The 24968-nt window shown below is 38.6% G+C and overlaps 1 protein-coding gene across 1 annotated transcript in view; it reads right to left on the bottom strand.

Moving 5' to 3' along the window:
* Nucleotides 1-24968, bottom strand: part of SLC2A13 (solute carrier family 2 member 13) — a 374984-nt gene that overhangs the window by 91758 nt on the left and 258258 nt on the right. Inside the window, exon 6 of the mRNA XM_059185645.1 lies at nucleotides 21763-21883. Within this exon, the coding sequence (XP_059041628.1) occupies nucleotides 21763-21883 (121 nt within the window). The remainder of the gene's footprint in view (nucleotides 1-21762; nucleotides 21884-24968) is intronic.

Here is a 24968-nt window from a genome sequence, read left to right as displayed (position 1 = left end):
CCCTTCACTTTCAGTCTGTGTCTTAAGATCTGAACTGAGTCTCTCACAGGCGACATATAAATGTATGTTGTTTTGGGGTTGTTCTTTCTTTTGTTTTGTTTTTTAAATCCATTCAGCCACTCTATGTCTTCTGACTGGAGCATTTAGTCCAATTTACATTTAAAATAAATTGTTGACAGGTATGTACTTACTGCCATTTTGTTGTTTTCTGGTTGTTTTTTGTTATTCTTCTTTGTTCCTTTCCTTGTTCCTTGCTCTCTATCTCTGTGGGTTTTGTTGTTGTTGTTGTTTTTAATTGTTATGTTTGGACTCTTCTCTCTTCACTTTTTGTATATCTAGTGTAGGTTTATCTTTGTTGTTACCATGAGATTAATACACACACACACACACACACACACACCAATCTATTTTAAGCGGATAGTTGTGCAACTTCAAATGCGCTCTAAAAGCACTAACTCGATCTCAGGGTCGTAAGTTCAAGACCCACAATGGGTGCGGAGTCTACTTTAAAAAGTAAAATAAAAGCACTACACTTCTACCCTCCCCCACCACATTTTATGTTTTTGATGTCATATTTTAGATCTTTTATTTTGTGTATCAATTATTTATTGGAGTTACAGCTGATTTTATTATTTTTGTCTTTTAATCTTAATTCTAGCTTTTTAAGTGACTAATCCACTGCTTTCACTATATATTGGCCTTTATCAGTGAGACTCCTCTTTCATACATTTTCTTATTTCTAGTTATGTCCTTTTCTCTTCCTCTTAAAGAAAATGCTTTAACATTTCCTGGAAGGCTGGTTTAGTGGTGATAAACTCCTTTAGATTTTACTTGTCTGAAAAATTCTCTTCTTCAATTCTGAATGATAACCTTGTTGGTAGAATATTCTTGGTTTTGAGTTTTTTCCTTTCAGTACTTTAAATATATCCTGCTACTTACTCTGGCCTACAAAGTTCCTGCTGAAATCTCAGCTGATAGCATATAGCATTTTCCCTGTATGTGACTATTTTTCTTTTTCACCCATTAATATTCTCTAACTTTTGCCATTTTAATTATAATGTTTTTGGTGTGAATCTCTTTGGGTTCACCTTATTTGGGACTCTCTGGAATTCCTGAACCTGGATGTCTGTTTCCTTCTCAGTTTAGGTTCAGCCATTATTTCTTCATATAAATTTTCTGCCCCTTTCTCTTCTCCTTCAGGGACTCCTATAATATGAATGCTACTGTGCTTGATGTTGTCCCAGAAGTCCTTTAATCTATCCTACTTTTTAAATTTTTTTTTTGTGTGTGTGTGTGTGGTGTTTTGAATGGGTAATTTCCATTGTTCTGTCTTCCAGATCCCTGATCCATTCTTCTATATCATCTTAACTGCTATTGATTCCCTCTAGTGTATTTTTCATTTATTTTATTCTTCAGCTTTGATTGGTTCTTATATTTTCTAATACTTTATTGAAATTGTCACTTTGCTTTTTCAACGTTTGGTAAGCATCTTTGTGACTAGTACTTTGAACTCTTTGTCAGGTATATTACTTATTTCCATTTCATTACAGTTTTTCCCCTCCCCTGGGGTTTTACCTTGTTCTTTTGTTTGAACACATTCCTGTTTCCTCATTTTCTTTGACTTTCTATGTTTCTATGAGGGAGAACAGTTCCTCTTCCAGTCTTGGAAAATGTCTGGTGTAGTAGTGTCCTCTGTGTAGACTATATGTAGTCTGGCAGCTTTGGCAGGCTGACTGGAGCTCAAATGAGCAAGAGCTGGGTATCCTGGGAGATGTCATGTTGGGAATGCCTTGATGACAAGGGGAACCAGAGGGGGGTAGGGTATCCTGGAATACACTGCACCAGAGATGCCTTGATGGGATAGCTGGGACTGCAGTAGGTAGGGTGGGTCCTGAAGTATGCCATCTGGGGCCACCTTGGTGGGATGGCTGGATCAAGTGAAGACCAGGGGGCATGCCAAAGTATACCATAAAATGACTGCCTTGGCGGGATTATGAGCTGGTATGGGGCTCTGGACCCTTTTCCTGCAAACTCTTCAAGGTGGAAGGGAAATATAAAAAACAGCTCTCACCAGCACCTGCAACCCAGGAGAAAGTTCCAGCACTTCCCCATCCATGTGGTGAATGCCTTATGGTTACTACATAGATTTTCTTCACTTATAGTCTAAGAACCTTTAAACCATTATTTTTCATATTTGTTTTTTGCTGTGCTCCAAGGCAGGTTAAGTGTGCACATGGGCCATTTAGTAATAGTCCTCCCTGTTACAGTTTGTAGTGTTGGCGTAGAGTTCCTGTTGTTACTGTGTCTTCATCTCTCCTTAATTTCTTATATGGTCCCTCTACCATTTTTTGTGCAGAAGCTGTTCAATCAGCCCTGAGTTCTTCAGAAGGAATTGTTCTACATGTAGTTGTAGATTTGGTGTGTCCATAGAGGAGGGGAGTTCAAGGTCTTCCTATCCTACCATCTTGGACTGACTTCCAACAATGCTGGTTTTTCTTTTTCTTTTTCTTTTTTTTAAAAGATTTTATTTATATAATTGCCAGAGAGAGAGATCACAAGTAAGCAGAGAGGCAGGCCGAGAGAGAGAGGGAAACAGGCTCCCTGCCAAGCACAGAGCCCAATGTGGGGCTTGATCTCAGGACCCTGAGATCATGACCTGAGCCGAAGGCAGAGGCTTAACCCACTGAGCCACCCAGGCGCCCCATGGTTTTTCATATACAATTTAAAAAATTCAGGACTTTTAAAATCAAAAAGAAAAATTAAACCAACATACCTGACAAATAGCTACAAATCATTTCTAGATTACATGTTTAGAAAAGGAAATCAATTTTTATTCTGAATGAACTTTTATTAAGTATCACAAAATGAAATTGCAGTATATAGTATCTGCATTCTTTGTGAATGCATGATAAAACTGACTTTAATTTTTTTTTACAAACACAGAAAAATAGGTTGTTTTATACTGAGCACTTAGTTTTTTGTTGTTGTTGTTTTTTAATCTATCTGTGGAAACACTTTTTAAAACTTTATCTCTTTTGGGGACACATTTTTGTTCATTTGTTTGCTTTGATAATTGATGGTTCAACGTTTAAATACTGCCTGACTTATCTTCTTTTTACACCAAGATACAAACATGGTAACTAAGTTTGTTTTATATTTTTCATCAACTATTGCAACACCTGGCACTATGCTTATCATACTGTCAGTACCATACAGGGACAACAAAATCAAAAGGATAAATATATTTTGGCTTATACGGATTTGCTTATCAGTTCTTCCATGGTTGTTTGGGAGCACCTTTTTATTTTATAGGAAATGATATGTTTGAATGTCAAGGACAATATGAGTTTTGCAAACAATCAGCTTCCGGAGCCCTAGAATGATGTCTGAGTTGAAAGCTGTGCTGTGTGACAGAGAAGAAATGAGATAGCCCGAAGTCATCTCCCTGGATATCATCATGTGTTCTGATGTCTGCAACTCCATTTAGGGTAGAGCCTGTCACACTGACAGAATTTCACAAAATTATAAAGAATGGAAGTGTGATGTAACCCACAGTTGTCAGTAAAGTGATGTTGGGGGTAAGGGGTAAAAATACTAATATCAGCACACAATGATTCTTATTAAGAAAAATATTCAGGTTCTCTTGTGTAATTCATCTCCATAACTAGATGAAGAAACAAGGAAAAGAACAGCTTTCAGGGTCTTCATTTTCTTATCTGAGTGTACAGATACAGTCAATTTGCTAAAGGGTATTTCTTTGTAAGTGTATCTCATCTATATTTCCTTCTCAATTACTTTTTCCATATTCATCTATTTGTATAAAAGGAGCTTAAAAACAATGAAACACCCAAACAGACAAAATAAAAACTACAATTTAAGTTGGTTCGGAGATATTTAAAACTTGGTAGTTCAGATTATTCTTCTGCTCTAAGGGAGTCCAAGGTGGTAAATTGTTTTGACCTTAAAAAATTATTCACTTTCCAAAGTGAACTTTCTAGAATGTTTCTGGGCAGAAACATTCCACTGCTTAATTGGTAAATTTCAGATTAAAGAAAGTAATGGTGAAAAGCTGTGTTCTTAAAGCCCAGTTCTAGTAGACATTAAGCCATATGATCTTCTAACATTCACTAAATTCTTTAAGCCTCAGTGTCATTGAGAAATGACAAATAATAATAGCATCTGCCTCCATTTTGCAAAAGATAGAAAAGAGATTCCATGTAAAGCTCTTAGCACAGTGGTCAGCACAATGACAACTACATAGTAAACAGTAGCTGCCATGACTATTGCTTTTGGATATTTTTTCAATATTTTATTTATTTGACAGAGATCACAAGTAGGCAGAGAGGCAGGCAGAGAGAGAGAGAGAGGAGGAAACAGGCTCCCTGCTGAGCAGAGAGCCCGATGCGGAACTCGATCCCAAGACCCTGGGATCATGACCTGAGCTGTGGCAGAGGCTTTAACCCACTGAGCCACCCAGGCGCCCCTCTAATCACTCATTTTGAACAAACATTTCACTGGCTATTTCACTGGCTTATGAGGCCAAAGAAATAAAACAAATGAGAGATTTTAATTTACTTTCTCTCTTGCAAAGGTGGAGTTAAATTACTGAAGAGGGCCATATTTCTTGACACTTGCAAAGTTGACCTTAAGATTTCTAATCATTATAAAGAGAACTAAACCACGAAAATGGATGGAGTCCTATTTGGTTAATTAACTCACCCTTTATGCTGTCAAACAGAACTACTCATACATATGATGTCTCTCTCTACTGCTATATCAAAAACTGCTAGTAGTCTATCCCTATATCCACTCTTTGTTTCCTCCTTTGTAAGAGAATCTGATTTTTAAAAAAGATTTGATCTATTTATTTCAAAGTGAGAGAGAAATAAGAGTAGGAACACAAGCAGGGGCAGTGGCAGAGGGAGAAACAGGCTTCCTGCTGAGCAGGGAGCCCAGTGTGGGGCTCGATCCCGGGACACTGGAATCAGGACCTGAGCCGAAGGCAGACACTTAACAACTGAGCCACCCAGGTGCCCCAAGAATCTGATTCTTAACTGGGAACACTGTGGTCTCCCTTCCTCTTCCAACTATTGAATAAAAGAATACATTTCCCAGCCTCCATTACAAATAGAGATGGCCAGGGACTAATTCTGGCCTGTGAGAAATACTATGTAGGACTTTCATGAAGATTTCAAAGGGAGCTGATTCAGCTGGAAAGCATTATTCCATCTACATTTTCTCCTTCTGGCCTACTTCAGACATGATGGTGGAGCTCCTGCAGCCATCCTAAACCATCCTTGTGAACTTGTGAAGAATACTTTTATAGGTAAAGCGAAAAGACAGGAATCTGGATCCCTGATGATACTAGATCTAGCACATTTTCTCCAAACTCCCTACATTTGAATATATTTTACACAAGAGTGAAAGAAACTTCTCTCTTGTTTAAGCCAGTTATTTTGGGTTCTTCTGTTTTTATATATAGCCAAATACAATTCCCAATGTTACAAGAGTATTTTTTCAGTGCTTAAATGTAAATTTTTACTCACTTCTAAATATATTCTGAAATATCAGCTTCTGCTCAAGCACCAACATCTCTTAAACACGTGAAACCTGAGTATGAATTCAAAGTGTAAATGAAAGCCAACCTAAGATATTGCCAACTCCTGACAAGGGGCTTTGTATCCTTAAGAGCTGGCTTAATAACTGGTAACTGGTTAGTGTTCAGTAATATAGGCCAAATGAAAGCAAAGTGTGGGGAAGAATGTGCGTGTGTGCATATGACTGCAAATTGGTAATGTTGATTTCCCCCGGCTCCTCAATTAATGTCTAATGCTGAGTAGGGCATTTAGGAAGCAAGCTGATTCTTTCCAAGCTCCTCAAACGTTACAAAGGGTGACCTAAACAGTCTCAGAGTTGATGCCTCACTCCGTTAATCTCACCTACCTAAGAATGGCTGGGCACGGCACTTACATGTGAGGTTTGAACTTGGTAATGATGATGATGGTGAGGGCTCTAGCTTGTCAAGGTTATTTTTCTTTGCGATTCTGTTTTTTTGAGGTGTTCGTGACTATCTGTCTTACCTCAGCACTTCTCTGATTGAGGTGGCAAATTGTTCCTTTGTGACTCTTCCTTACAGGGTAAACGAGCAGTTGAGCTTCTTTTTTTAGTGCTTCAATTTCTGTTGCTCCAATTTCTCTCTGACAGGATAATTACTAAGTTTGTCTCTCTTGGAGTTTCAGAGTCATGTTTATTTGAGTTTCATTTATGGGTAAATTTCTTAGCTTTTTCTCATATACATTCAATTTGTTGCTTTCTGTCTTTTAAGACTTTAATCTTCAAAGATCTTGTAGATTTTAAACTCCTTTTGGAATTATATCGCCATTCCCTTCTTTTTGTCTTCCCGGATAGATTTCAAGGCTCTGTTGATTTTTGGGAGAAAACGGTCTCTCAGAGGAGTATTTTTTTCTTCTCTTTTTATTATTAGCATATATGATTTTACTTTACTCTTGCAGTTTAAAATCTTTAGATACCTGTGTCTTTCCATAACTTCCTCGATAACTCAGTTCAAACTGAGTTTATCAGAACAAAACAGATGAGTGCTGAAAGCCAAAGGCAGGCATCTAATCAAATGAAAAGGAAGGATGTTATCAGTATATATCCAGGCTTGAAGAACAGTTGTAGGGTACTACAAAGAATTCGTTTCAGAACCTTCAATTTGCTGAGATAGGCATAAGATTGACAGAAAAATCTCTTACTGTATTTCCAGATCAGTTTATGTACTTAGTGTAGTTTCAAAGGAAAACACTACAGTCATGCACACATCAGGTCTCACTATTCAGATCAGTAAACAGTTGCATGGTCTTTTTAAAAAATATATTTAATTTATTTATTTAAGAGAGAAAGAGAGATAGCAACAGAGAGCACAAGCTGGGGAGGAGAGGGAGAACCAGGCTCCCGGCTTGACATGGGGCTTGATCCCAGGACCCTGGGAATATGACCTGAGCTGAAGGCAGATGGTTAACTGACTGAGCCACCCCAGAGCCCCAGTGCAAGATTATTTTTAAGAAAGGAAGCAAAGTGTGAGAGAAAAAAGAGAAGAAACAATTTCTGCTTTCAAGTTACAAATTTCTAGTTGGGAATGCAAGTCATAAAAACTGGGCAATTTCACTATTTAACAAGTAACATTCCAGTCACCAAGACCTGACATCTCTCATCCCTCCATTTTAGATCTTAATTTAGACTCTCAAAGATTTGTTCTTTTGCCATTTCTACTTTGTTGCCAGGAAAATCTTTGTAAAATACAAGTTTGATAATAACATTCTTACTAATGTAGCTTTACGTATTTTTCTTTTTTTACAAAAAGATTTTTATTTATTTATTTTAGAGAGAGCAAGTGGGAGGGGCAGATGGGGAGAGAGTCTCTAGCAGACTCCATGCTGAGCCTGGAGCCCAACATGGGGCTCAATTCCATGACCCATGAGATCACGACCTGAGTTGAAACCAAAAGTCAGACGCTAAGCTGGCTGTGTCTCCCAAGTGCCCTGCATGTAGTTTTTTTTTTTTTTTTTTTTTTTTTTTTTCATGTGGGAGTTCAAAATCTTTATTTCTGGTACATATGACTTCTTATAATTTAAGTTCCCAACAGGCTTGTCAGGTATATTTCCCACCACCTCCTACTTTTGTTTAGAGTCCAAAGAGGTGAAGGATCTATATGCAAGGAACTACAAAACACTCATGAAAGGAACTAAGGAAGACACAAAAAGATGGAAAAATATTCCATATTAATGGATCAGAAGGATAAACACTGTTAAAATGTCTGTGCTGCCCAGAGCAATCTATACTTTCAATACCATTCCGATCAAAATATCATCAGCATTTTTCAAAGTGCTGGAACAAACAATCCTAAAATTTGTCTGGAACCAGGAAAGACCCTGAATTGCCACGGAAATGTTGAAAAAGAAAAAGCAAAGCTGGGGCATCACATTGCCTGATTTCAAGCTTTATTACAAAGCTGTGATCATCAAGATGGCATGGTACTGGCACAAAAAGAGACACATAGACCAGTGGAATGGAGCAGAGAGCCCAGATATGGACCCTCAACTCTACGGTCAAATAATCTTCGACAAAGCAAGAAAAAACATCCAGTGGAAAAAAGACAGCCTCTTCAATAAATGGTGCTGGGAAAACTGGACAGCTAAGTACAGAAGAATGAAACTCGACCATTCTCTTACACCACACACAAAGATAAACTCAAAATGGATGAAAGACCTCAATGTGAGACAGGAATCCATCAAAATCCTAGAGAAGAACATAAGTAGTAATCTCTTCGACCTCAGCCACAGCAACTTCTTTCAAGACAAGTCTCCAAAGGAAAGGGAAACAAAAGCGAAAATGAACTTTTGGGATTTTGTCAAGATAAAAAGCTTATGCACAACAAAGGAGTCAACAAAACAAAGAGGCGACCCACAGAATGGGAGAAGATACTAACAAATTACACTACCGAGAGAAGGCCGATATCCACGATTTATAAAGAACTTCTCAAACTCAACACCCAAAAACCAGATAATCGATTCAAAAAATGAGAAGACATGAACACACTTCTCCAATGAAGATATACAAATGCTTAACAGACACATGAAGAAATGTTCATCATCATTAGTCATCAGGGAAATTCAAATCAAAACCACATTGGGATACCACCTTATACCAGTCAGAATGGCAAAAATTAACAAGGCAAGGAACAAAAATGTTAGAAAGGATGTGGAGAAAGGGGAACCCTCTTACACTGTTGGTGGGAATGCAAGTTGGTGCAGCCACTTTGGAAAACAGTGTGGAGATTCCTCAGGAAATAAAAAAATACATCTACCCTATGACCTGCAATTGTACTACTGGGTATTTACCCCAAAGACACAGATGCAGTGAAAAGAAGGGCCATATGTATCCCTATGTTCATAGCAGCAATGGCCACAATAGTCAAACTGTGGAAAGAGCCAAGATGCCCTTCAGCAGACAAATGGATAAAGAAAATGTGATCCATATATACAATGGAATACTACTCAGCCATCAGAAACGATGAATACCCAACTTTTGCATCAACATGGATAAAACTGGAGAAGATGATGCTGAGTGAAATAAGTCAAGCAGAGAAAGTCAAGTATCACAGAGTTTCACTTACTTGTGAAACATAAGGAATAACATGGAGGACATCAGGAGAAGGAAAGGAAAATTGAATTGGGGGAAGTTGGAGGGGGAGATGAACCATGAGAGACTGTGGACTCTGAGAAACAAACTAAGGGTTTTAGAGGGGAGGGGGTTGGGGGGATGGGTGAGCCTGGTGGAGGTATTAAGGAGGGCATGTATTACATGGAACATTGGACATTATATGTAAACAATGAATCTTGGAACACTACATCAAAACTAATGATGTATGGTGAGTAATATAACACAATTAAAAAAAAGAGCAATAAAGAAATAATGTTAATATGTGATAGGACAAATTCCTATATTTTACTGTTCTTCCAAATTGTCTTAATGGTTTTTGTATATGGTGGCAGATAACATTGTAGATATTGATCTGTAGTCTTCCTTTCTTTAAACATACTAATTTTACCGTCTTTTTTTTTTTTTAAGATTTTATTTATTTATTTGATAGACAGAGATCACAAGTAGGCAGAGAGGCAGGCAGAGAGGAGGAAGCAGGCTCCCTGCTGAGCAGAGAGCCCAATGTGGGGCTCGATCTCAGGACCCTGGGATCATGACCCCAGCCGAAGGCAGAGGCTTTAATCCACTGAGCCACCCAGGTGCCCCTTACAATCTTTTTTATATTGCTTCACAAAATTGATTTCATTTATAATAAATACATGTTTTTAATGATCAAAAAATGAGCAGTGGATTTTTAGAGACTTTATTAATCCACCAACAAGCTGGTCCTAATGTACAAGATCATTTCAAAAAAATTTGTTTTAAGATGAAATTGCCACAGAACTGACATAATCACCAATACTAAGGCCAAAGAGTAGCAGGTTTCTACAAAAATGGTAACTATGCAATATAGATGCATAAGGAGAAATACAGCTACTCTAGATGTATCAAGCAAAAAGCAGGGGAATGAAAAACAGATCTGTATCATCAGCTATTTAATAATACGGAATATTCAAGTCACGCTGAGCTTTGAGTTTATCACTGCAAATTAAGTACTCCCACACAGTTGACGGTAAATTTTCAGGGCTTACCTTCTAGAAGTGACGGAATTATCTATTTTACTAGGTTGAGAATCAAAAAGAATGTATATTCTTTACTCTTGTGTTAAAATATAGATTATAGGGTTGCTGGGGGGAGGGGGTTTGGGAGAAGGGGGTGGTATTATGGACATTGGGGAGGGTATGTGCTTTGGTGAGTGCTGTGAAGTGTGTAAACCTGGTGATTCACAGACCTGTACCCCTGGGGATAAAAATATATGTTTATAAAAAATAAAAAATTATATTAAAAAATATATATAGATTATAGACAATTGTGTAAAAGTACCTTTCTCTTCTACAAACCCCAGATTTCCATGAGGGTAGGAACAATGTGTCAATATATCCTTTGCCTCTGTCATCTCAAAACAACAGAGTATTGAAGATGTTACAGAATCTGTTTTCAATTACAAGGGATGATATGCTTTATAAAGGACTACAACACAGGTGTGTGGTTTTGGGTGTGTTAAGATGCATAAGGTTGTTACTAATGATTCTAATACTACTTGTTACAAATTTTGTATAAAATAGGGGTGCCTGGGTGGCTCAGTCATTAAGAGTCTACCTTTGCTCAAGTCATGATCCCAGGGTCCTGGGATCAAGTGCCACATCAGGCTCCTAGCTCAGCAGGAAGCCTACTTCTCCTGCCCCTCCCCTTCCTGTGTTCTCTCTCTCTTGCTCTGTTTCTCTGTGTCAAATAAATAAATGAAATAAAAATTTTTTTTTCTTTTTATAAAATAAGTAGTTTGGTAAGTCATAGTGACTTCATCAGATATTCATTTACATGGGTTAGTTTATTTCAGGAGAAGTAATATTCCCTTGGGAAGAAATAATCATAAATCAGTTTCTGGAACTGTTCTGGAATATTCTGGTCAAATTTCCCTTTATGGGCCGAAAGCTTTGCTAACACGGCAGTACAGTGATTATAATCAATTGCTCCAGAGTAAGACAAAATTCACATGTACTTCCTACAGTGCAACAAAAGAACTTAAAATGCTATACAGTTCCTGTGAGAAATTTGTGTCAAGAAGTTATTATCCTGCTCTATGTTTCAGTGTTGCTTTAGAGAAATAAGGGGATTGAAAAAGGGGTCATGGAATGACCCTCAAAGAAGATAAGAGACCTATGGCTGACCACCACCACTGTCAATCACTTTCTAGTAGGAGGTAATAAAAAGCATCAGACTATCTCGCCCACCTGAAGCAAATGCTAGTTGTATGCACAAATAATTGAGCTGAATTAAAGGCAACTGCCTCTATGTCTCCAGAACTAGACATACTTTTGGGAAAATAAAATCTCCCTTCCCCAGAAAAAGGCTGAACAAGTATGGGGGATATCTAAATGCTGTCTGGCATTCTTTTGGAAAGAGAACAGTGTTTATGGTATATGGTCCCTAAGACTGGTTTCTTGGTCAGGGTCCCCAAATTTCTAACCTCTTTCTTTTTCAAAAGAATAAGAAGCAAGTTTAGGAGAATGGAGTCCTCTCTAATTGTGATAAGGTCCTAAGGCAGGGATTTATAAACAAACCTACTCCTTAACACTTCTAAGCTGGGCATCATTTTCTTCCCATTAAGGATTCTCCCACAAGTCAGTAAGGGCTTCACTGGGGCCATGAGATCTCGGTATTTATTAAGGTGCCTCTTATTTGCTAGGATCAGGGCTGCTGAAAAGGTGAAGTGATTGGCAGTGATATTAAAGAGTTTTGATGCTAGTTCAATTAAATGGTACCCTTAGTGAGGACAAAACTCAATTAGGTTGTCTCTGGTTTTGACAATTCTCATCACCTGATGCTCATTTACAGGGAAAACTTACTATTTAAGTAAGTTCCACCTGGCACTAAATGGGCAGAACTTAGAACCCCTCCCTTTACTTCTCAGACAATGGGTACCTAACAGTGTCTTTAGAATACTCATAAATTTGGGTAGTACTGACCCATATTCAAGAGGCCATTAGTTTGACTAAAGAGGGTGATGGAGAGAACAAGGTGGCTCTGTAATTTACCAGTTCCATCACTCTCAGCAAGCTAAGTAAATCCTCTGAGCCTGACTTTCTTACCCATAAAATTAAATAATGATAGCAACTGCCCTTAGGGAAACATAAGGGTGATACACGATTATATTAAAAAAGAATGACACCTGCACATAGTAAGAATTAAAAGAAACTATTATTATTTTAAAATAAAAAGCACGTCTGCAATTCTGGTTCATCTATCTTCCTAGGCATATCACCTGGGTTCACTTAGCCCGAACTGAGTATCCACAGATTTGAATGACCTAAACACAGTTTCTTTCCCTCTAACCTATCTACTCCCAATCATATGTCCAAAGACATCTTTGACCTCAAACTCACCATCATGCAATTAACTTCAGACTCCTGTTCTTTCTTTCTGGAGGTCTCTGCCCTTTCCTCTCAGTAAGTCCCCTAAAATTTAAGCAGAAAACTCTTTCTAAAGCTCAAATTTGATCGTGTCATTTCCTTGCCCTATGCTGTTGAATGCTTTTCATCTACTATACATTTTGACTTACATAAAGCCCTGACCTCCCTTCCACCTCATCTCATGACTGGTGTCCCTTTCTCCAACATTATCAAACTTTAGAATTCCTTGTAGAGCTTATCTGTTTGACACACGCCCCAGGGGCTGTCTCCACTTTCACTGGTCTGAGAAACTCTTACCCTGGAAGAATTAGATCAAGCTCACTCCTATGTGAGGACTTAAATACAGGGCCTATTCACTCAGATGAGAAAAAAGTTACACCTCTAATTCACTAGGCTTTTACTAAAACTTAGCATTTCCTTCAGTCATGAAGGTAGGCAACAAACTACTGACAAAAGAAATCACAGATGTGTTCGTAACCCATGACGGTAGTTGCAGAAAGCTCCAAAACCATTGACCTTCACGGTGGTCTTGAAACTGCTTATCCATGCAGCTAGATCTATTACTCAGTGTTAGTGACCAACTCTATACACATTATGATAGAAGAGGTTTATGTAACAAACATTTGGCAGCCATATTTCAATATAATGGATTCCCCTTGTATTCATATAATTTATTTTATGCAGCTGAAGACACGCCTCTCAGAAGGCATCTAGAATAATGTTAAGGTTGTGAACCCTCCTGTGTGAGGCCTTCTGGGATGGCCGCAGGAGAAGTGAGTTATGCCGGGGCCTTCTCGGAGGTATCTGTCAGCCTTGCTCACACTGCTTTGTAGTCATTTATTTGCATCTTCCTCCCTCCTATCTGTGAATGTGGCGTACGGCTTCCTCTTTTCCCTTTAATCTCAGTATCCGCCGACCTACTGTCACTCTCAAAAATATTTACTGAACAACGAACCGACTACAAAAGCACATAAATATTTTTCCTAAAGTGCTGTATTCTTTGATGTGCTAACCTGTGTAGATATCATACAGCTGGATATCTGCTTCTAAAGCCAGGCTGTTCCAGATACGTGATTTCATTTTTCCAGTCTGCTAATTTATTCACCACATAACCTGGATGTTACAGTCCAAGAGGCATGGGTCATAGTATCTTGTTTTGCTATTTGCTTATTAATACGAGGAAAACATTCTCTTGTTACTACCAAGCAGCAACCTGAAAAAGTCACCGAAGCATTTCGTGCACAGCGTGTGACTTGCTGCGTGCCCAGAGACCTTCCCACCTCAACCACCTAAACTGCCGAGCCCGTTAGCAGGCCTACAAAATGAATCACTCGGTATGCTGGAGACAGGACTAGAGGTGAAGGCCAAGCACTTTGAAGAAACCAAGGCTTGGAAGCTTCCTACATTGACAACTATTTATAGCAACAAAGTGTCACCAAATTTTTTAGCAAATATACCAACTTCCAGGACTACAAAATTGTACTAAAATCTTCTCTTCCATCAGCACATCACCTGCCTTCTCTCAATTCTAGCTAGCCAGCCCACCTCAACCAACCACCTACCCAACCACATTTACTAAAGAGAGTCTTTTAACTACATTGCTATGTTTTGTATTAAAAAAAAAAAAAAAAAAAATTTTTTTTTTTTTTTTAAAGGACGGTCCACACCAATAGGTAGGGCAAACATAGTAGGGGCTGTGTAATGTACTTTTTTTTTCCTTTTTCCTTTTTTTTTTTTTTTTTAATTATTTGACAGTCAGAGATCACAAGTAGGCAGAGAGGCAGGCAGAGAAAGGGAGGGGGAAGCAGGCTCCCTGCTGAGCAGAGAGCCCGATGCGGGGCTCGATCCCAGGACCCTGAGATCATGACCTGAACTGAAGGCAGAGGCCCAACCCACTGAGCCACGCAGGTGCCCCTGTGTAATGTACTTTTACATTGTGATATAAATGCTTCAATTTAAAAAACCAGAATATGTCTAAGTGTTAATACCTGAACTGTTTTCATCACTTGTTTGAAATCGTAATTTATGAGAAGATGATCTTATTTATTTAAACTTAGAGAATAGTTAAGTTGTTTAGAAATTCCCTTTAGGGGTGCCTGAGTGGCTCCATTGGCTAAGTGTCTGCTTTAGGCTCAGGTCATGATCCCAGAGTCCTGGGATCGAGCCCCATGTCGGGGACCCTCCTCAGCAGAGTTGGCTTCTCCCTCTCCCTCTGTTCTTCCCTACTGCTCCTGCTCTCTCTCTCTCTCTCAGATGAATAAATGAAGTCTTAAAAAAAAAAAAGAATTCCATTTAGTACTCATTTTATTTGTAGTTTCTTTGGCCTTTATTGTAAGGAAACACCCCAGTGGTTATGACTGCACTTGATTGCTGACACAGTACTGGACAGTGAATTCTTTTTGTTTATCGGAACAAAGCAGGGATGATATTCTAAAGTGGGTTGGCTTGAAATGTGCAAAGAACTCCTCCAGGTTGATTTTATTTATTCATTACAATGACCAGAGCTCTTGAAAGAGACAAAAGGTCCTCATGGATTATGACAGAGATGTGTTTTTCCCTTTGCCTTTTTGTGTTACTTCAAAACTAAGTAAACAAATTCCTAAGAGTTTTTCTCAAAGTCTTCTGAGGTCCAAAAGTAATGAAACTGGTATCTCAAATAAGAACATAAATGACAGCAAATACTAAGTACTCTTCTTACTATGTGACTCCTATCTTTAATTGGAAAGCCAGAGAAAGGGTCTGCAGGCTTAGAACCCTGGAAGAGTGTTTCCAAGAAGTAGAAGACAGTGAAGTTTTCGACCCCAGGGCTCCTCTCACCTGAGTACGATTCTAACCCTGCCGAAGCATCTGTCCCCATATGTCATTCACTAGACCACCCAGCCCTGTCACACCCTTCTAAACTATTGAGTCTCTGTGTCTCCATAGCCAATGTCCATGTTGCATTACTTCCTGCCTAGGTTCCTGAGTTCTCGTACCGTATCTCCCTCTAGCACCCTTTGTTGTCCCTCTATCACTTCTCTACTCTGCAGCCAGAGTGATATTTTATATTTTTAAATTGTATCTTTTTTTCAGAGTCATCTTTTAAGAACACAAATCTGATGATGTCATTTCATCTCATCACCCTTCAAAGGCTCCTCAGTAATCTAAAAGATGATGATTATGAGGTCCTGGCATGGTCTGTCACCCAGTTTATCTCTGTGGCATTCTCCTGCTTGCCCACTATGACCCAGCCTCACTCGCACACTCCTTGAAGAAGCCAGGCTCCCTGTGTAGGGCCTGTCAATAGGATGTGTCTTACACCTGGGATGTTCTATCCCTACTCTGCACAGCTAAACTAGAGTCGTCCTTTTTGCCTTTATGGCTTCCCAAGAAGCACTTCTTGACAATGGAAAACACAAGTTTAAATAGGGGATCCTGGGGCACGTGGGTGGCTCAGTGGGTTAAGCCTCTGCCTTCAGCTCAGGTCATGATCCAAGGGTCCTGGGATTAAGCCCCGTATCAGGCTCTCTGCTCAGTGGGGAGCCTGTTTCCCATTCTCTCTCTCTGCCTACTTGTGATCTCTGTCAAATAAATAAATAAATAAAAATCTTTAAATAGGGGATCCTGCTATTGTGGGGGTTTTTGCAGGTCCTTGGCCGAATGCCAAGGCATGAAGATAAAAAGGTCATGAAAGAAAAGAACTGAAAATGTCCCATAAATGGCCAACTTCCTCCAAGAATCTCTTCTACAATTCTCTCATCCAGGCATCAAACTCAGGGCTGGGTATTTAAATGCTAGCAAAAGACATGCATAACTATTTGGAGATAAGGGTACATGATGATGTCGGACGGGCTTTTTGTTTCAACTCTCATTTTCCCTTTGTATACATTTATCTTCACCTGAAGTAGGTCTATTTTCCTCTGTAACCTCATGCATATTTACAAATTTACAGAAAACCTCCTACATATGTTACAGATATGTAACACATTTTCCTCTATAACCTCAAAGCATATTAGCCTATACAACCAGGTCAAAAAAATTAAAATAAGTTAATTTTAATGGAAATAACTAGACAGAAGACTAAATCTGACAGAAATGGAAAGTTGTAGTTCATAGTATAATACTATACTCACCATCAAGTTGCTAAGAATTACTGGATACAAAACACGTCATCACCAGGATGCCAAATACTAGAAAAAAAAAATTAGGGCCTAACAGAGTTTCTAAGTTTTATAACTGAATCTAACAGTTTTATAGGGTCATGCCAACAATGTTTGGCAAAAGGACATGCCACACATTATAGTGTCATGCCAACAAGGGTGGCAAAAGGACACAGAAAGTACAGTGATTGCAAAAATACTTTTACTGTAACTAAACTTTGAGGAGCTAATTAGTTAGACATCTACAGTTTCTCAGAACTTGTGTTATCACCATAGGGAGGTCTATAATGAAGCAACGGTTTGAACATTTCAATGTTTGTAAACTTCATCTGGAGGAAAACACAAAAATATTACTCAACAGATAAAGAACTACACTGATTATTTTTGTATTCTTGCTTTAACAACATTCCAGGGAAAAAAGAAGAAGGAATGAAAGGAAGCTGGCAGTTAAAAAAAAAAAGGAAGCATTATGGTATGTGGTTCTTAATAGAGGCTATACTGGAACTACCCGAGGGAGTATTTCGAACATACCCTCCACTGTTCTGCTAAGGCAGATTCATGGGAATGAGGGATGGGGTGGCTTTAAATGCTTCCTTAGATGACTCTAAGTAAGACTCTCAATGGAGAAATTTTAACAGGAAAAATAAAAATGAATTAGAGACACAGTCCCTTTTGTCAATTCCTACTAAAATATAGTAATTGCCTCACCCAATAATGGCATTTCATTTTCATGATCTCTTCTGCCTGGCTGCTCATAATTAATCAGTTACTTATTTTTAATCCCCATTGATTTTTCTCTCCTGAATATATTTAGAATGTGTCTACCTGTTTACTTTCGATTTTACCACCACAGTCCAGGCAATTATCTCTCTCAAGGAAAACTCTAATAACCAGACTGCTTACATTAGCATCTGCCCTCTGTGCATCCCACGCCCAGAGAAACACTTTAGACGAGAAAATCTGGTCGAGCCACTACCCTACTTAAAACTTCTCAATGGGTTCATGTTGTAGACTGAAGATCAGAATTTTTCACGTGACCTCTGAGGTCCTGCATGAATCTGGCTCCGCCCACCTTACCAGTGTTTTCTTAGGCTTCGTTAATTGCAGTAGCATCCTTTCAGTTCCTTGCACTTGCCAAGTTCCCTGTGCCTTGCAAGGCCTTCATAACTGCTGTTTCTTCTGCCTGGCATGCTCCTCTCTTCCTTTCAGAGTTCTGTTCAAATATCCAGTGCTCAGGGTAATCTTCTCTGACAGACTACCCATCATCCCAAGCTCATCTCCTATTATAACCTATCTTTGTATTATTATTTTTTTTAAGATTTATTTATTTGAGAGAGAGAGAAAAAATGAAAGGGACAGCATGAGAGGAGAGAGGTCAGTGGGAGAAGCAAACACGCCGCTGAGCAGGCAGTCGGATGTGGGACTCCATCCCAGGACTCCAGGATCATGACCTGAGCCGAAGGCAGTCGCTTAACCAACTGAGCCACCCAGGTGCCCCCTATTATAAGCCTTCTTAAGTATAACAATAGCTGCAATATTTACTGAATGCTTATTATGTGCGAGGCACTGTTTTCTTATATTAATTTATCCTTAACCATAATCCTATAAGTAGGTGTTCCATAAATATTTCCAACTACATGCATGAACACATGAATGAAGGAATGAGATGAGATTAAAACCCTGAAATTTCACATATATTTTAGGAAGTATCTGCCTACTTTGAAGTGTTTTATGATAGTGATTTGCATATACTGAGATCACATTCAAAATTAATAAAATGTCAAAAATCTGAGGGAAGTGTTACTTAGGAAAGGTACGAATCTTCAAAGCTCTGAAAGCTCTCATAAGAAACCACATTTAATCGAACAAAGAATACTTGACTATAATTGGAATGAATCCATATGCATCACTACAGTCTATAGATTTCTACAAATGGAAGTGCTGAGTCAGTGGGCACAGGCATTTAACTCTTACTAGGCAGAAATGTACTCCTTCCAAAATGAAGAGAAATTTACAATCTCATCAACAGTATACAACATTTTAAAGATAGATATTAAGTCAATTTCCCTTTTATTTTTTTATTTTTTTTTTTTAAAGATTTTATTTATTATTTATTTGACAGAGAGAGAGAAATCACAAGTAGGCAGAGAGTCAGGCAGAGAGAGAGAGAGAGAAGCAGGCTCCCACTGAGCAAAGAGCCCGATGCGGGGCTCGATCCCAGGACACTGAGATCATGACCTGAGCCGAAGGCAGTGGCTTAATCCACTGAGCCACCCAGGCGCCCTCAATTTCCCTTTTAAGTCTGTTTTATTTGCTCAATTTTCCTATATGGATCATTCCATGAGGAAAGCACAGTATCTACATTTACAGCCTAAACATTACTCATCCTATGGTGTATTGCAAACATGACTTTCATGTTTATCTTAGAGAAAGGGGAAAGTGTATACATAATTTTAACAAAAACAAGAAGACAATCAGAGACTAGAACAAAATCAGTATGGGGAATGCAGGCCTTTTATAAAATCACTCAGAATATATGTACATACTACCAAATTCCCACAAGGCCTAACGCGTTACTCTGAAAGAAGGCACAAAATGTAGAACTGTTTCTCATATTCACTGACTCCCAAAGGACATGTAAAATTTGGTTCTGATTCAAAAGCTGCTGCCCATTTTTGTGATGAGAATGAAATTCTGCTCTACCAATTCTCCTCCTCCACTATACTCTAGTACTGAAATATTAGGTAGATGACAACCTCAAAGGATCAGAAGGATTAATAGGTTGATAATCACAAATTGCTATGCAAGCTCTACTAGGGCAATAAATATTTTTATTTAAATTTTAAAAGTTGATGTCAAGAAAACCACTTTATTATGCCAATCATTCAAAAGTTTGTCATTCTTTTACTGTATCAGAAGTTCATAAAACTTCTTTCATACTCTGGCTAACTTTCTGCTTTTAGGTGCTCTGACCATGTGTGTATCGATCTTATTCTGAATCTAAATTACTCCATCTAAACCAGGTATCATGTATTAGAGTTGCTCAAACAACTTTAATTTTTTAAAAAAGATTTTATTTTATTTATTTATTTGTCAGAGACAGAGAGAATGAGCACAAGCAGGGGGAGTGGCAGGCAAAGCAGGCAGAGGGAGATCCCAGGACCCTGGGATCATGACCTGAGCTGAAGGCAGACACTTGACCGACTGAGCCACCCTGGTGCCCCAACAACAGTAACATTTTAAGTAATCTGTCAGGAGTAACTATGTTAAAAACATTGTACTTAAAATATCTATGAAGAAAAACCAAAAGGAGAGCATGGAGAATTCTGGTAATGGCTCTATCACCTAGCAGCTGATGTGGGATATTCATAGAAAGTATATGCGACTATATCTAGTAATAGTCTATTCTAAAGCTAACTTCTTTCATCAAGACATCTTTAAGTCTTCTTCAGAACCAGATGAAGACTTAAAAATTTAGTAGACCAATATAGAAGTAAATTTATTAGTAAGAGAAAGAAGGAGTATAACCATTTACTTCTAAAGGAAAGTGGATATCAGAATTTGGGACCCGAAAGGCATAATAATATATATCCTTTCATTGCTATAAATGAGAAACCACCATAAATACAATAACCACTCAATATGAAGTTCCAAGTGGAATCTAGTGTATCAATGTGTTGTTTTATTTTTTTATTTTTTAAAGATTTTATTTATTTATTTGACAGAGAGATTACAAGTAGGCAGAGAGGCAGGCAGAGAGAGAGAGGAGGAAGCAGGCTCCCTGCTGAGCAGAGAGCCCGATGCGGGGCTCGATCCCAGGACCCTGAGATCATGACCTGAGCCGAAGGCAGCGGCTTAACCCACTGAGCCACCCAGGTGCCCCCAATGTGTTGTTTTAATTTCATATAGGAGTATATGACTAAAAGTTGATATATTAATAAATCATTTACCAATTTACTTGAGACTTGTGTCCATCTAGTTGAGGCTGAAGGACTACCATTTTTTGTTTTTAATACTAAGTCTTGGGGCACCTGGGTGGCTTAGTTAGGTAAGTGTCTGACTTTTGATTTCAACTCAATTCATGATCTCAGGGTCATGAGATTAAGCCCTTGTGATGGGCTCCACACTGGGTGATTGGAGCCTGCTTAAGATTCTCTCTCTCCCTCTGCCCCTTCCAGACCCCTGCATGTGCGTGTGCTTGCTCACTCTAAAGCAAGCAAGCAAGCAAGCAAGCTAGGTTTGTTCTATCCATGTATTTTAAAGGGGCTGGTAGTCTTTTAAACCACTAAAATGAAATTATAACCTTTGAAACTCTGCTGCCAGATACATTAATTGGTCTGTTCATTCAATCTGTAAGTGATTCATTTGTGCATTCTTTAGTCCATCTGACTGTCCATCTATCCACTTCTCCAACCATCTAATCACACAGTGTATATACCATCAGACTTGAGTTCCTACACCTGTAACTGGCATCAGAATGTATTTCACTCTCCTCCACCATCTCTTTCCACTCTTTAATGCTCTAGAAGAACCCCAGCAGTGAAAGAAAACTTCCTTTTCGGCTTTCATGAATGAAAGGATACTTGCAGAACTCTGGGAAGACTGTTAGAATATGAAGATGATAATCTCCTCTGTCAGACACATATATCATGGAAAGGTTTAATTACTGATTGAAGTTACTTATTTTACCTGGAATGTAGATGCCACTGAGTCATACACATATGATCTAAAAGAGTTTCACAGTACTCCTGCTTCAATTCCATATTGATCCCAACTTTGAATTTCCAGAAACATGTCAATTTTGTGTCTAATACTCTTCCTTAAGCACTTTTATCCTCGTGTCTTTGCACATGCTGTTCCTCCTCTTGGTGGTTCCTTCCACCACCTTTCCCATCATCTTATCTTCCTTCATAAACAAGCGCCTACTCATCTCTCAAATTTTAGAAAATTTAAAAGCAAACAAAAAAGTCACCAGAGTTTGGTGAAGGCAGGGGACCATTACGAAATCTCACCTGTATCTTGTGCAAGTACTGTTCTGTCCAGATGGAACGACTGGTTTAAAAGTGATGCGTGGGGAAACCTGTGCAGACAGCAGAAATCCCAGAGCAAGAACAAGGAGCGCCACAGTGGTACCTAAAAAAATAAAAATAAAAAAATAAATAGAATTAAAAAGAAGTTTTACATCAGAGAAGAGATGGCAACATTCTTTCAAAGCAGACTGGGTCTGGCAAGACATAGCTCTGAAAAAAATACCATTATCTTCATCGAATTATTAAAAAAAAAGTGTTCCTAATATATATATGTACAGATTATTAGAAAAACTTCACTAGCACATTCACTGCCGAACACGACAAGAATGAAATTTAAAACAAATATATTTGCTAGCCAAACAGGAGACTGGTAATGATTTTCATAAAAAATAAATAAACAAAATATAAACAAAAAAACAAAAAACAAAAAAATCCCACCCCACAAAAAAATAGAGACACCTGGGTGGCTCAGTAGGTTAAGCATTTGTCTTCAGCTCAGTTCATAATAAGCCCAGGAAGCCTGCTTCTCCCTCTGCCCGGCACTCCCCCTGCTTGTGCTTGCTCTCTCTCTGACAAATAAATAAAATCTTAAACAAAAAACAAAACAAAACAAACAAACAAAAAACCAAAATATCTTGGCTTGCTGACAGTCTCACAATCAACTCATGCAACTAGCATGACTGACAGCCCAAGATGTCAGAAGTATGAAAGGCGACAGACTCACACCAAGTGTTGCTCACGTTGCCAAGAAAATTGTTCTAAAGGCATTGTTTAGTGCAGTAAATCAGTAAACTGAAAACAAACTGAACATTTCAAAAGCAGCTGACAGAACATTTCTTATTAAAGGGGAGTAGCACTTTCCTCATGACTTGAAGGTGCCAGAAAGGATCTAGCACATGTATTCACTTCCTGCTGGTGTCTGGAAGTAGAATCTTTCAATTACAGGAATAGTGATTAAGTACATCATTTAAAAGGCTCACTTTTGAGTTCCTAAGAGACATCCTGACAGTAAAAAAGAAAGTTTTCCAGTTTCTGACTACTGTTCCAGCCATTGAGGATACACAAAAAGAGTCATAGGAAGAAAGAAAAAAGAAAATAGGATTGTAGTAATTTATACAATTAATTTGAATGGGGCAATGTGTTTAAAACAGGGAATTTAGGGATGCCTGGGTGGCTCAGTAGGTTAAGCACCTGCCTTTGGCTCAGGTCATGATCTCAGGGTCCTGGGATCGAGTCCTGCACTGGGCTCCCTGCTCAATGCCTGCCCCTCCCCCTGCTTGTGCTCACTCTCTCTGACAAATAAATAAAATCTTTTCTTAAAAAAAAAAATAAAATAGGGAATTTAGGGAGGGCATTTACACAGTAGCAAAGTTTTTACTTATTAAACTGAGAGGTAAATTTAAGATATGACTAAAAATATTATTAAATGAATGGGTAAAAGAAGAACTTTGGGAAGCACTGTGGAAGTGCAGTGGGATTATATAATGGCTGAGGTGTATGTGTTTAAGATACAGGGGATGTGCCCAGTTAAACGCTGTGGTTAAGTTCCAATTCTGCAATTTCTTGACTTCTGTGATCTTGGATAAAGCACGGGACCTTCCCAAAGTTCAATTTTGTCTTCCATAAAATGGGAGTGAAAATATTCACCCTGTAGAACTGCAGTGAATTTTTTATTTTTTAAAAGATTTTATTTATTTATTTGACAGAGAGAGAGTAAGAGAGAACAAGTGGGGGAAGCAGCAGAGGGAGAAGAAGGGAAGCAGGCTCCCTGATGAGCAGGAAGCCTGATGCCATGTGGGGCTTGATCCCAGAACCCCGGGATCGTGACTGAGCCGAAGGCAGATGCTTAATGATTGAGCCACTCAGGTGCCCTTGAATTTTAAATATCCTCATGTATTTGAAGGATTTTGGTAATGCTATGAAATGCTATTGTACTATCATGGTCATAAGAAGCAGCAGCATACTTTCCAAAATTGTAGAAAAAGGTCGAAAGAAGGGGAGGCCTGAGGGGAGATAAGAAGTCTATTTTTGCCATAATGGGTCAAAAAAGCCATGAACCTAAAATTACAGCTTACTGGCTTTCAACTCAAACTAGGAATAGTGTGAAGCATTTCTATTCTGAAAGATTATCAGAGCCCTGAAGCGGGAAACTGAAAAAAGTTCTTTTAGAAAGAGAGGAGATTATGAAAATCATCCCTCTCTTTTCAAACAAAACAAACCTTGGATTTTACTGTGAATCCGTCTATCAAAGAACCTGGGTCCTTAAGTTTTTTTTCCCCAGATTACTTCCATGGCACATTGTTGTGGGGCAGGAAGATGTTTTTCAATCTGTAAATTCTGATACTTTCAATCTGTAAATTCTGATACTTTAAGGAAGCACGATATGTTTCTTTAATAATGCTTATTAAATAATCTGTCTCCATGATAAAATAAAAACTCTAAGATGGCATGCCTAGTACACACTCACGGACGTCCAGTTCTAATGCCTGCTATACAGCAGATACCTAGCAGTACTGCTTGCATTAATGAATGGGCCACAGTGCCACAGATTTTTGTAATTCTGAGTATTTTTTTAAAAAAACAAAATTTTGGGACACCTGGGTGGCTCAGTTGGTTAAGCAGCTGCCTTCGGCTCAGGTCATGATCCCAGGGTCCTGGGATCGAGTCCCACATTGGGCTCCTTGCTCGGCAGGGAGCCTGCTTCTCCCTCTGCCTCTGCCTGTCTCTTTGTCTGCCTGTGCTCGCTCGTTCTCTCTCCCTCTGTCTCTGGCAAATAAATAAATAAAATCTTTAAAAAAAAAAATCTTAAAACTAGACAGCTGAGGTCACAGGGTAAATACCTTACATATTCTGGCTGAGGGTTCTGCAGTACATACAAAGTATCTCTTGTATCCATCTCTAAAAAGGTCCCACTTACCTCAAAGTATGGTGAACTGACCATTCCGGATACACAAAATTCCTGAAAAGCTGATGACTTAACCCTTCTTAAGCACAAATTTATTTTATTTTGATGCGTTTTCGATGATAATCCTTTAAAAAGTCAGTATTACACCTTTACATTCCTTATTATATATACCAGTGTTTCTCAGTCCTGATTTCCTATTGGAAGGAAATGCTTGGGCTGTACATAAACCTCTGAATCAGTCTACAGAAAATGGGGATCAGATATCTCAGTTTTAAACAGCTCC

This window comes from Mustela lutreola, chromosome 8 (assembly GCF_030435805.1).
Source record: "Mustela lutreola isolate mMusLut2 chromosome 8, mMusLut2.pri, whole genome shotgun sequence".
Classification (NCBI taxonomy): Eukaryota; Metazoa; Chordata; class Mammalia; order Carnivora; family Mustelidae; genus Mustela; species Mustela lutreola.
Note: the sequence above shows the minus strand (reverse complement) of the source record. Positions and strands in the feature narration are given on the sequence as shown.